The 14,518-nt window shown below is 41.9% G+C and overlaps 1 protein-coding gene across 1 annotated transcript in view; it reads right to left on the bottom strand.

The window, feature by feature from the left end:
• The window catches only part of TGFBR2 (transforming growth factor beta receptor 2), a 60,600-nt gene extending 46,642 nt beyond the window's left edge, over positions 1–13,958 (bottom strand). The window contains exon 1 of the mRNA XM_053995569.1: positions 13,729–13,958. Coding sequence (XP_053851544.1) covers positions 13,729–13,822 — 94 coding nt within the window. The 5' untranslated portion in view covers positions 13,823–13,958. The remainder of the gene's footprint in view (positions 1–13,728) is intronic.
• Between the last annotated feature and the right edge of the window lie 560 nt (positions 13,959–14,518).

Raw genomic sequence — 14,518 nt, 5'->3', positions numbered from 1 at the left:
GATGGTTATATTTGTCTCTGTCAAGTTACATGCAAAGAAGCAGAATAATAGAATTCAATACCCTGGGGACATGCTATCTTGATAGATGCATCTAACTGCCACAACTAATGGGAATTATATACTGAGTATTGAGAAAAGGGCATATGCATAAAACTACACACTTCTAATGATATTCAACCTTAGGAAAACTTTCTTTTTCAGACTTCTGTTGCAAAGATCCTACTGTTGTGGCACACTGTTAGTGAGTTATCAGATTTCTTGGTAAAGAAGTATCTCTCTCAACAAAGCAGCATCTCCTTTGTCTGCCAAAGGTAAATTTGCTAACATATCCCCCAGGTATTAGCTGTCCCTTTTCATGCATTTGCAAATTACTCCCCCCAGTTAACTCTGACACTGTGAATCACTAGCTGGCAACACCACCCTGCATAAGGGCATGAATGATCTGCTCCTTCATTTCTATTTGAGGTTGAAATTTTACTGGGCTTAAAGGAAAATAAAAGCCATTAGTGAAACCTGTCCGTTCTGAAATAAATAGGTGTTTCACCCTTAAATACCTCTCTTGAAACTTCACTGAAAGGTCCTTATCTTTGCCATTATTTCTAAAACACATGCAAAGAGAATTCATTCACTATATCATAAAACTGAGTATTTTAAGGACACTTGCATCTATATGAGTACATGGTCCACCCACATTAAAAAAAAAAATAACCATGGACACTAAACGACCTGCATGTAGGAATACAACACTTCTCATTCCATACAACACATTACTCACTGGTTGCAATACCCAGCCCCCAGCAGGGCTTGCATTACAATGTAAGGGGAGGACATTCCCACATTAGGTGGTGCTCAGCAGGAAGGGACTTGCCAATCTAAAATGTTTAGTCTACCTGCCTGAAGAGTGTGAGGGACTGCAGGCTCTTACACTTCATTTATTATGAGGCAGAATATAATTGTAAATTTGAAATGTACACATCAAGTTGGATTTCCAGGGTTTTCCCCTCCCAGTTGCTTTACATAATAGTTACTCTAAATCCACTATTTCAGTCCCCCAACTATCTCTTCAGTCATTCTTAAGACCATAATCTTTCACCAGGACTCCAAGACAGCATATACACTTGCAAGCTTGTTTAAAAGAAACATTGCAAAGAAAAGACTAATTTAAGTCTCTATGAAACAATTCCTTCTATTGAAGAGAAAGCTGATAAGACAGAATCACAAGTGTAAGTGTGCCAAGCAGCAGCTCACAACCTACCACTGCCTCTCAATTTTCATCTGAATACCTCAAACTTCATCCAATTACTTCAAACTTTTTTTTTCCTAACAACTGAGAACTGTGAAAAGCAATATATAATGACACTTGATAAATTTTTAAATGGTGCAGTTCATTTCTCACACAGCATTATGTTCCTTTGCTACTACATAATGCTCCTGCTACTGCAGGACAGATGTTTATTGTCACATATATGAGTTAAATTTAATAGGGTAAGATCTTCACCAGATGCTGTGATTTCTGAGTGTTGCTATGTCAACTTATACTCATTGATTTTTAATATTTTAGAGTCATCAAATGTTTCTGGATATTGGTCATCATCATCCTTAATCTGGAGGGCACTTATTCAACTGTACAAATCAGTAGGAGTCTGCAGGATGTCTAAGGGCTTCTATGAAATGCCTTGATCTTTTTAATCAAATGTTAAGTGGATTAATAATTACGTCATGAAAATATTATTTCAACAACTGTCATTGAGAAGGCTGTGCATAACATGGTCATAGCATCTGAGCCACTCAGCATCCTTTAAACACCACGAGCCAGTTACATGCTTTGTTATGGTTTCTGGCAAAACTGCTCAGTGACATGGGCAGCTCATTCTCTAAAGCTGTCACTTTGGCATTTCTCACAAATACTGCACTCATGTAGAACACTGTTTTTAAAAGTGTTCGCATAAGGCAAAACAATTCCAAGCTTTCCCAACACAGTAATAGCTTAGACTATACCAGAGGAAAGTGTTCCATAGAGACATTTTTTTAATTCCTTGAATGCAACATTTTATAACTCATGCATATTTGAAATATCCCTGTACAACATTAGTTAGCAGATCAGTTTAACTGTTTTGTTACTTTTGGAGATGCTAGTCTTAATTCTGAGAGGGATGTGAATGATACCAGCCTGGTGGTGGAAACCTGCTGCAACAAAGATTCAAAGGTTGCACAAGTACTATGACTCTATGGATGGTATTCCCAGTCTGGCCTTCTGAAAGTGAAGCCATTCCACCAAGCTAGTTTTGCAAAGCCCTAAATTACCTGGGTATGTATTTTACAAGCCAAACCCAGTCTTAATTTAGAGATTCACATTGGAAAGTCCATCACGTGCCTTGGCCGTACTCTAATAATGAAAGTATCCGGTTTGCTAAAACTGCACACCTTATGTCTGGGGTGGTTTCACTCACCTACAGCTTCCATTTTTCAGAACGGATGCTTTTTCACCTTTCATAATATCCTTTCCCACTGAGTTTAAAATATCAACTTAGCTTAAAACCCTGTTTTCCACCAAATAACTGTGGCAAACTTCCACATGAGCTCTGCTACCTACAGCTAAGCATTCTGGCAGAGCAGATTTAGCTAGGTTGCACTACCTTAACTGTGCCTTAAAGCACATTATCCCAAGTTAGTGGTGTTTATGTTATTTATGGTAACTTTAGAAGGCATGGCAAAGGTGCCTGCATATCTGACCAATCTGACCAACCATATCTCATATCCAACCAGAGAGCAGCAGCTGTAGGTACCATTCCTAATTCTTTAGCTCTTCCTATGCCCAAAACCACAACAGTCCATCATGTTGAAAAAGCAGGAAATTATTAACATTAAACTCCTGCCTGAAAATGCAAAAAAGACACCATGGTTCCAAACAAACAGTACTTCCTCTTTCCTTACCCACTGCAGGCTAAGAACAAGAGAGTAGAAATTGATGTCCTGGTAAAAGCAAACTATATCTCATTTCCAAAAGCACAATGGAAACTTAAATCAAAATCCACCTTTTAAAGGGTAAAGTGATAATTTTATGGGCAGTCTAAGTACTCATGTTAAGCAACAGCTTGGAAAAGGAGGTGACAGTGCTTTCTATTTCCAGGTATGTGGTTATCATAGTGGTAAATGTGCCTTGTCATTAGCTTTCAAGGGTAAGATACTACAAATAATTAGTGGTTTGCTTCTAGCATTTGCTACCCACCTTCACCCATGAGAAGGCCAGTAAGTTTCTGCCTGCAAACCACGAGTAGGTACATGCCTGATAATCATACTATAAGCCACCAGAAGAAAAAAGCCTGGTTTGGGAATGTGCAAATTGGCTGAATCATGACTAATACATATGTGGACAACTGAAGGAAAAGTTAGGTCTTCAGTTGTCTAACAGCAGCAAGTTACCAATGTTTCCATGTGCCTCACCAAGCCCCTGGCACACAGCCTCTTAACCTGAGAAAAATAGGGGAGAAAAAAAGTGCTAATATATTATTGAACTTGACAGGGTGTTTGAGACTGTTGAGAATTTATGGATGTTCTAAAGGCTTTAGTCCAGAATTTCTGTAGAGAAAGAACAGGGGTTATGACTCTTTTTGAACATCAGTTTCCCAGTCACAACAGACAAGTGTTGAAACAATCTCTGTTCATTTCCCACAAGTTCGAGACTTGTCTATAGAAACAGTAATTAACACATAATTGCATTACTTTTTGCCACATATTAAGCAACACAAGTTGAAACTGTGGAAATACTAATATAAATGATTGTACTGAAGTTTAATGGTGGCCTCAAAAATACAGTGGATGAAATCATGGGAAGCTGGAAGTCTGTGCTTGAGTCTCTAAAGACTAAGAGGCTTCTCATTTCCTAGTTCACTGCTTTAACCATAGGCTTAGATGCAAAAGTTGTTCTTAGTTATAAGTCACCAACAAATCTTGTCTCTTTCTCCCATGTGAAATAAGGGCCTCTAATCGTTTTCAGTCTGAATAGGATGAACTTTCATGTCTAATACAGGTACTTTGAAATCCTTTTAGAGTCAAGTACATATTTTTTTAAATAACAGGATATGGCTGATTCTTCATTCTGAACCTCAGTTCCTGAATATTGGTGATTTAGCTGGAATCACATTTTTATTTTCCTTCATAAACATTAAAATCAGGGGACATATATGTACAAGAATCCCTAGGCTGCTCCTACACTGATAAATATTCATCATGCCAGTGTGGCCTCAGGGAAAAGTGAGAACAGCAAAGCCCCAGCCAGCCAGAAACTGTAAGGCAAAAGTATAAAATATAAGTAAGTATACATGAGTATAAATGCGAATTAAAGAGTGTGTGAGCAAGAAGCTGATGGAAAAAGAAAAACAAAAAAAAAAGGAAACACATTTTGGTTGTATTTTCTTTTCCAGAAGAGTTTACCAATCCCTTCCTGCTGAATGTCCTGAATGTCCTCCTATATCTATTATCCAGAGCAAAGAGAGAGCAGATATGGCTTTAGTTACAACCAGACAGTGTGGTATTCCTGTTTACATGCAAACTTGGGTTATGATAGCTCTGAAAGCCTCATGGCCTGGCACTGTACTTACCAGATGAGAATACTACAAATGCAATAAAAGGATCAGCTTCCCAGATTTTTTACTTAAGGCATTCCCTTGTGGTAAAGCTGGGTGAGGAAATGGAAGAATAGACTGAGGGGAAGAAGGGAAATTCAATAGCCCAGAAGCATGTATTGCTGACCTAGTTACTTTGTGAAGGCTTAAATAAAGAAGCTTACTAAGTCATGACTATTACATGGTCCCCTCTGATCTTTTCATGAGGATGAGAAATGGTTGTTTTCATTTTAGAAAGGAAAAAAGATTCTGTATGTAAAGTGTCTTTTTGTTGTGCTGTGAACTCCCTGGAGAGAATATCAGTTACCCTGCAGGGGCTGGAATAATGAATGAATCCATCAGGGAACAGGCTTTCTTCTCCTGTGACATGCTTTGGGGGACCACCCACACACATGTCAACCATTTTTCTGCAAAGTGCTGCCTCTAAAGCCTTCCCCTGTCTCAGCCAGCAAGGATCCTTCATCCTGCAGCCCTTCATTGATGGAGTTTAGCTGTTCTCAGGCTGAGGAGTGACATGACCATGGGTCTCCCACTTTCAGGGCAAAAGCTCTAACCACTGTAGGAAAAGGAGGCAAGGCAACCGTGAAAATTGGTAATAGGAGCCGTAGTGAGGTAGAAGGTACACAGCAGGGCAGCTGGCCTACTGCCACAGCATGGTCACTGCAGAATCACAGATCTCCTTGTATGCCAGAGACAAATGAGAAGGGTGATTGCTGCATGCTGGTGGGCAGAACCGGTCAATGGGAATAAAAGATCAACCACCGGAAGAGCTGCAAATGACAGCTCTTCTCCATTTCTCCATCTCTGCAGGTTCCTGAGTGCAGATTGTTCAAAATTTTTCAAAATCTCATTAAATGCTTCCCATTAGTGAAACACAAAAAGATTTACTCCTTACTTCCTGCACCCTTTCTGTAAGTTTCTCAAGAAGAATGGAACACTCTGAAATCATTACCCAGTCATGTTAAAGGAAAGCTTAAGATAGCTACAGAGCTGAGAGCAGAGCATCCCAAGCGGAGCCTGAATTTTCAGAGTGGATGCTAATTGCATAAAGAAGGAATATTTTAAGAGACTAGACAGGTGGAGGAAAAAAGCTGGGAAAGGCAAAAGATGTAGTTACATCTATCCTATTTCTCCAAACACACACTTCAGTGGCCAGAAGTTCTTCACATACACTGCTGGCTGCAGTACTTGAAGGTATGCTGAGTCCTTGTAACTATGACTTCACATTTGCTCCAGCCACAGAGCTCCCAAAGCATATGGAAGTTGGTCAGGACAGCCTGGTAATGCTAAAATCAGGAGGGCAGCCAAAATGGTAAGAAATTTAATCTTCCTTTGAGAACGAAGACTTTTCTTAAATTGTTGCCGAAGCTGTGCTATCCAAACCACTGATGTACTGCAACTTTATATAACAAGCAGTATCTAAGCTGCTAATTAGGCTCAGGGATCAGACCAGATCAGTATCTCAAGACACACAAGAATCCTGAATAGCTGCTTCTGCTTTCTTCCCTGAAAATAACCAGAAGAGATAACCCATTACTAATCATCTGTGGTCTGCTTCAAAGTTCAGCCCCTTGTACAGCAACATTAAAGATGTGCTTATATTAGTTAGTGAGATGAAATCTACCAAATTGCCACATTATCATCCAAAAGCCCCAGGCACCATCAAACCATGCCAACAGGTGATGTATAGGCATGGTGAACTTAATCCCATTCTGGGCTGAAGAATCCACAGCAGGATTAAAACTGGAGGGAGTTGGCTCACCTGCATCTCATATCTAAAATATTTAGATCCAGGAGAATTACAGGTCAACACTAGATAAATCTACTGAACCCCCTTTTCTTGCTAAGTCAATAAATTTCATACCAGCTCACTTATGATCCTTCCAGGTAAAATGTTAAACAAAATTAAAAACCACATCCACATTCTGAGGAGGCATTTGTTCTTTAGTCCTCATTTCGCATTCTCCACTTTTCTTCCTTATTAACTACAGCAGCACTAGAAGCTTATCAGTGATGAGGGAGCTTCAGTTTTCATACATCTTAGGAAATGCACACAAGTGTTTTCAAAGGAAAGGCCTGGTCTTGATAAGAAATCATCCTTCCTAGATATTTATCTTTTTTTGGGACTACCTATCCCACATCACTTCATCGGCATGCTCCCGAATTTCCCTACCATGACTCTTCCTGGGCAAAAAAATGATACCTTAATGATACCTCACAAGAAGTTTAGAAGTGTTCTCTTTCTAAAATCTCCCAGTCTTAATGTTTTGAGGACTTCAAAAAACTGCAGTCAAATTACTCTTTAGCTCCAAGAAAGAGAACCAGATCACTCTGGCTCCTGTAAGACTGATACCACAAAAGCCCCCTCGAGGGAATTACAGCCTCATAACATACAGTTGCCTATTATTTATTCTGTGGCCAGATTCTGCCAGCTGGTATAAATCAGGGCAGGTTCCTTGCCTTCAACAGAGGAAGCTGATTTATGCCAGCTGACAGTCTGGCTGCACACGCTCCACTTGCACAATGCTAGTTTTTAAAGAGACCTGTTAAAGTGCCCCAGGCACGTAAGAACCACACTCGGGTCCTTAGTTGGAAAATGTTGCTCCGAGGAATAGAACTGTGAGACCTTCCCGCTGCTCTCTGAGTATACTGTTCAAATTCACTTGCTTTTCTAACAGAAGAAAGTCTTTAAGCCCTGACAGAGCCACCAGGACCTTGAGAACAAATATGCATTTTCTAATGTCCCCTGCATAGACCAGTTGTTTTAACTGAGATTTAATGCTACATTAAACGAAGCCCACGGGAATATCAATGCAATGTTTTGGAAGAACTGATCAGCTGCAGAGAGGGCAGAATTGATCTTTCAAAACTTGTGTTATTGGTAACTATAAACGCACTATAAAGAATGTGGTGTGACTTGCAAATCACTGGCTAAACGTACAGCTTTGGCTGCTTGATAAATCTTTCTTTTTTATCTTAAAACCTCAGACATCTACTTAAGAGAACAGGGAAACAGCTCATTTGAGGGTGTGGGCTGAAGTGCTTGGGTACAATCAGAAGATAGTAGGAACAGAAGACAGCTTTCTAATACCTCTGGTTTCAGATTGCCATTGGAAAAGCACAGTGTTAATCCCAGGTGTCACTGTAGGTATGTAACCTGCTGGCTTGTCAACTGAAGCATGCTTTGTGAGGAAGCAGACTCCTCTATCTGTTCCTGAAATCTATTAATTTCAGTCCAATTTTTGCCAAAACACTGCTCTGGGTGAGCAGAGAATTGGAATCCTGGAATCAGACAAATAGGACTAATAATAATCAAAATTGTGGTTCCTTTGCATGACACAAATTTCTGAATACAGCTTGTTATTGTGATATGAAACAAAGACTAGAAAACACCAGCCATTCAGAGCACTGCCATTCCCACCCAACAAGGAGTAAATGAACACATGGCTACAGGTCAACCTTAAAAATGCTGTCAGGGGAATGTTTTTTCCTGCCCCACAAAGTGCTTCAACATTTCACACATTTTCATATCCACAACAGAGTGAAACCAAAATCAGTTGAGGTGACAGATATGGGGATGTCTGTATATGCATGCCCAGTGAGAGTGACAGCCCACCAGTACCCTGGGGAGAGTGGATAGGGGGAGCTCCAATTTCAAATGTGCATTTTGTGAGTCAGGCCATGCACTTAATCCCACTTTTCTTCCACTGACCATTGTTTATTCTAATTATTGATTAATGATTACTTCCCTGTTTTTCTATATTAGAAATTCCACTGTGGACTATGGAAGAAACAAACAAAAAAAAACCAAAAAAAAACCAAACAAACAAAAAAAAAGGAAATGTTTCCTGATGAAAGTTTAATGGAAACTGGTACATTTCCACAAATTGTCTCAGTTTTGACAAATCAGCATTTTCCCATGAAAAACAGTGTCAAAAACTCTCAACCAGCTCTAATTCTAACCAGATTAACTCAGGGATGAATGCCAGCAGGAAGTTCTTCTAAATACCAGTTGTTTGAGCAAGGGAAAACTACTTCTTCCTGAGACGATCTTCCCAGAGGTGAAAAGGCTTTAAAACCCATATAAAAAAAAGGACAGGTAGTTCCAAGCTGTAACAACTACAATGGCATTCACAGCAAGACAAAGAGCAAGGAAATGGCATATTTAAAAAAATACTCATGAACATGGACAAATCAGCAACTAGTATTTCTCCTGACCCTGCTAATGTTATCATTTCTTAAAATCTAGAACAGTTGCTAAAGCTTTGCAGCAATGCAAACAAGGTGACATTAGTCTATATGAACAGCTGGGCAGGGCCCTTAAAACATGCTTCAATTTCAATTCTGCTTAAATCTTTAGAAGCTAATGGACACATACAAATGATGAGCATGCTGTCACCAGGAAAAAATAGAATTAAGCAATTCCTGGTGAGATTTGTTAGTTCTAACTACTCCTCTGGATGAGATTCCATCAGTGGATGGTGTTAGAAGCAATTTGCTCTCTTTACATATCTTACCCTAAATATCTGTACACAACTGAAGCTGTGTTCTTTCAGACAGTAGGATATAAAATGTTGTACTCAACAAATGCCAGTGCTGCTGCTCTGTCGCTATGCCAAAGTGCAGACATAATATGAAAAACAACTGTTGAAGACTTAGCTGGGTCACTGAGGACCCAATTCTGCAAATGCTTAGTGCCAACCCATTGCTTACAGTGGCATTTGCCCTGTCCCAGTGTGTACGCCCACTCCTTGCTGTAAAAGCAATCTATCCCCTGTAGTAAGAAGCTTCTCTGCTGTTTCTTAATACAACACCTGCCAGTGAAATTAAACTTCCAAAGGACTTTGGCTGTCAAAGCAGAGATATAATCTTTCTGATTTATTTTAGTCTATTTTAACCTTCCAGAATGAGAGTTCATAGAAAAGCACAAGTGTTTTTCCTTCGCCTTTTATTTTATTCTTGAAACCATTTTATAAGGGTTTAAAAATCACTTCCATTATCCTATAGGGGAAAAAAACCCCACAAAACAACAAAAAGCCCTCTAACACCAACAAAATGTAAGGCTAAAGACCAATTAAGTAGCCCAAATCTCAGCCCTCACTCTCTTAGACTAGGATTCAGCCAATTTTCTTTTCCATATCAGGACTAGCTCTCCACTAATTCATGATGGGAACCCCTTGTACTCTTCAACATCTTTAGAGACTGGTTGATACCCCAGTCAATTTTACTGAGTTTGCAATACTCTAGCAATACAAAATGTCTAATGTTCCTGGGATGTGCCTGCCTGGGTATTTCCCCTGAGTCAAAAGGGGTCCTGAGTCAAAAGTCCTCTGTGGCAAAGGAAATGGCGCTGTTGTCTCCCACCTGCCTCAGGGCACCCTTTCAATCCTCCACTTGTCAGGTGCCAGAAGGGCTGTGGGAACCATGGGCAAATCAGGGCTCTAGCAGCCCATGTCCCCACTGCTGATCCCAGGACCACAGAGGTGGCTGGAAGCCCTTCCTTTCACTGTGGGCTTGGACTGTTGGAGATTGCATGGACCACTTCCATCAGAATCTGTCACTGCACTAGTGAGCATGTTTCATACCTAGCTGATATAAACACACCCTGTTATGCAAGATCTAAGAGCAACAGATTGGGCACAACCTGCTGGTTTTCCTCATTTTGGCAGTACTGGAAGTAGGGCACAGCTCTTCTGAGGCCAAAGAAGTGGCAGTGAATGTTAGCAAAGTGCATGTAGCACATACATACGTTACTGAGAAAAGAGTTCCTATGGTTCCTATGCCACAAATGAAAAAAAAAAAAACAAAAAAAAACCAAACCAACCAAAAACACCAAACCAAAGTATCACTTTAAAAATACCTTGCAGAGGAAATATAAGCATCGGAAACTCCAACAGCTGGTGCTACAGCGATACTATGCTCTTTTTTTCTCCCCTCAAAAGAGCAAATGCTTTCTAAAAGCCTTTGATAAAAACAAACTTGCAAAAACCCCCACAAACCAAACCCTGAGGAATTTTCCTTCTGTAAGAGCCTGCCACCATATTTCCTCCTATGTTCAGAGTTAATCTTGTCACAATGACAACTTTTATTAGGCACCATTATGGGATGCTGCATCTTTGAAACTGTAACAGTTCATCCTAGAAAGGAGTATTTAATTTTGAAGCAATGTTGTTTCACTAAATATAGGTCATATAATAGTAATTGTTTATAAAATATGAGTGAAAAAATACTATGAATATGAAAAACTCTGAATTACTCCATTGCCCTTTTTTTTTGAAATTACTTTTGAAACTGTTTCAGGAAACCTGCTATAACTCTGTATAACTCTACTAATGCTAATGGAACTACGTTCATTTGCAGCAGCTTAAGATCTGGCTCATAATTTTTTAATAGAAACCATTCCGATATGGAATTCACCACCTGAGTATTAGAGAAGCGTGTTAATGCCAATGAACTAAAAATAGCAAATAAACAAAAGTGTTTTTCAAAGTCTTAGGTATAAAGGTCTCACAATCCAAGGATACCCCATAAATAGAAGAAAATGCAATATCATCTCTAATATATCCCTATTTCCCTCCTGAAATACCTGGAAAAATGCCAGCTTTAATGGGGGGCAGGAATGCATTTTAGACTCAATCCTTTTACAAACATGATGTTTGCTCTCCTATTTCCCTTTTGCAAACATCTGAAGCTCTAAATTTGATTTTCATACTATAAAATTATCTAACTCTGATATGGGTCTCAAAAAAATAGCAATAATGCAAATAGAGTTTGGCTGAATGGAGAAATTAAGTTCCTGATGTTCAGAGATGAACAATTATTACATGGATGATTCCAAGGAACAAATTTCTGGTTATGGTAACCCAAAGACAAACTAAAAATTCATATTCACTTGAACACAGTAACACAAATTTCTTATGTGGGCAACTGTATTTTGCTGTGAAGAATGTTAAAATGAAATTTTAGCTGGTGCTTTGTTAACCAGCATCTGGTTAGTTAGTAGGTACACTTGGGAACTGAGCTCTTCTGAGACTGATAGCTGTCCTTTTTTTTTTCAGCTTTACTATACTGATGAATTATTACAAAATAAGTAGCTATTTTTTTTTCCTGTTTTGTTTTCCCCCAAGCATTTGGCAGCTCAAATTTTCATTCTGGTGCCAAATAACTACCAACATCCAAACCTCACACTTTCTGCTCCACATAACTGTTGCTTTCCTGTCATAATAGTATTCTATTGCACAATAGAATCCTACAGTGATTATCAAAACAGCTTTTGAAGCTATGGGATAGATTATCTGACAACAGGTCTACTCAGTTTTCGTTATTGTAGGGTGTAGATAAAGACAAGTATGAAAAATGCTGGAATTGTAACCAGTTTATGTTCTTTTTCCTCACTGGACCTATGACAAGAAAGAAGAACAAGCTCTTGAGCCATGCCCACTTTTAAAAATCTACCCATAATTTGAGACTGTTTATAACTGATTGAGTGTAAAAAAAAAAAAAAAAGTATAATAATAACACAAGATTAACAAAAGCTGAGCTTCTCCATTTAAAGTTTTTTTGTGATGGGAATCTGCAAAAGTTTGAGGCTGTGGTCAAAATAAAGGCCATCACTAGTTGAGTATGATTTATGTTAATGAAAAATTATAGAAAATATATATAAAAAATTAACAAGAAGCTACACACCTCAAATGTGGGAGCTGTGGGACATCACAGTGTTTTATTCATACACGGTTCTTTTCTTCTGCCCTAAGCTTTCATGAGTAACTTTGCAGGTATGCACAACCTGTTGACTTTGACAGGGCTGTTAATGAAGCATGAAGTTAGTCAAAACTGCACATAGCTAAAGGCAGTAGCTATTCAAGAGTCATCCGCTTTATGTTATTATGTTTCAGCCAAAATTTGGGATCAACTACTGACCATGAATGGACCAGACAGGAGAATCAGAGGGCCCAGGGCGAAGTTTGTAGAAGCCCAGGTGTCTGTACACCTTACCTGAAGACTAAAACTAGATGTGCCATTACAAGACATCTTAGAAAGCTACTTAATTCTTCACAAGTGTTTCAGATGCAGTTTGCTGCAATCTCCTGTTCTCCTTTTAGGTTCACCACTTGTTCTGCAACGTGATTTAGGGCCTAACATTGATATTACAGATGTTAATTCACAGATGTGGGTAACTACGAATAGGACAGAGACAGAAAGCTGCTCAGGGCAGGAATCTTGTTTTTGCAGCACAACTTTAAGCTCATGGTATATTACAAATTATGATATGAAGAATACTGCAAGCTGCAGACCCCAAAAACCTATCTAAGGAAGTCTTGGTAGAAGCGGGATAAGGATTATAAAGTGTCACTTTTAAAGTGAGTCAAACAACATGCGCAGTCAGTGCTAGAGGAATGAGCGCTTTTCAGTCCAACTGCTCACAGCCAAGGCTAAACTCCGCTCTTCGCAGGAACTCACGAAACCCAAGTTTTGGTAACCAAGCGCAGACCCACGCAGCAGCGGGCTCTGTGGCCACGCACAGGCCCTCGCTCTGAGAGCCTCCCGAGGCATCTCCAGCCGTGTGGCCGCGGCTGTGCAGGACAGCCGGTGCCCAGCCGGAGCGGCGGTGCGGGGGCCGGAGCGCGCTGCGAAGGGGCTGCGGGCTCCCCGGCCCGCGCCCCCGGCCCATCCCTGCGCACGGGGCCGGCACCAGGTGCGGGAGCCGCCGCATCAGCTGCGGGCAGGGCCTGCAGCCCTTCCCCCGGCCACCGCAGGCAGCCCCCCAGATGCCCTCTCCGGGCTCCTCCGGCCCGAGCAGACGCTGCTGATTTCCTGCCAAATCCGCTCCTTTCTCCCCCTGTCCCCTCCACGGACGGATCTCAGCTTTGGCCGCGAAACCCCGAGATTCCCTGTTCTTTCTTCCCCGCTTACTCTCCCGCAGGGCCATCAACAAACACGCTCACCCCCTCCCGAAATGTTTCCAGCCTCAAAACTTTCTCAGCAACCGTGTCCCCCGCCTCCCGCGGCGGACGCCTGTCCCTCGCCGCCTGCCCCCGTCCCCTCCCGCCCCGCTCCGGCCCCAGCAGCTGTCAAGCGGCAGCGCGGGCCGGCGCGCACTTACCCCGGAGCAGAGCGGGGACCGAGCTGCCCATGAGCACCCAGAGGGAAAGGCGCAGCAGCAGCCGCCGCAGGCTCCTCGGCAGCCGGAGAGTCATCGCGGAGTCGGATCGGCGCGGCCGGCGAGCCTCGGGCAAGGCGCGGGGGCGGCGGGGAGGCCGCGGCGGCGGTGGCGGGGCTGGCGGGGAGCGGGGCTGCGCCGCTCCGCTGCTCGGGACCGCGGGTGACTCACTGAAACTTCACTTCGGCGCTGCAGGGGAAACAGGAAATCTTAAACTTCGCAAACAGCTGGGCAGGACTTTCTTACTCTTACAGTAGTTCCTTCTCCCCCTTCCCACAGTCACCCCCTCCCCTGCTCTCACCCTTTTTTCTTTCCTTTTTCTTTTTTTTTTTTTTTTTTTTTTTTTTTTTCCTTTTAACATGAAACCTCACCCAGTTTGGTGTCAATCATCTGCCAGAGGCCAGCCCCTCTCAGGTCTGGCTCTCCCACCGCAAGCGCGTCGGGGCCAGCCCCGACGTGCAGCCCGGATCCCTGCGCCTGCCTCCCTCCGAGGCGGGGACCGGGCACAGCCCGGAGCTGCACCGTGGCTTGCGAGGAGGCTCAAGGTCGACAGGAAACCGCCAGTTCGGAGGGCTACTACTCGCTCCCTGCGAGTTGAAAAGGACCCAGTCGTGTCATCTGGGACATGGGGACTTCGCAGAGCTCCTCATCGCATCCGTATCCCTGACCTTAACGATGCTGCAGCAGCAGCCTGTTTCCTCCTCTGCAGAACCGGTATCGGAAACAAGGACGT

Source organism: Vidua macroura, chromosome 1 (assembly GCF_024509145.1).
Source record: "Vidua macroura isolate BioBank_ID:100142 chromosome 1, ASM2450914v1, whole genome shotgun sequence".
Classification (NCBI taxonomy): Eukaryota; Metazoa; Chordata; class Aves; order Passeriformes; family Viduidae; genus Vidua; species Vidua macroura.
Note: the sequence above shows the minus strand (reverse complement) of the source record. Positions and strands in the feature narration are given on the sequence as shown.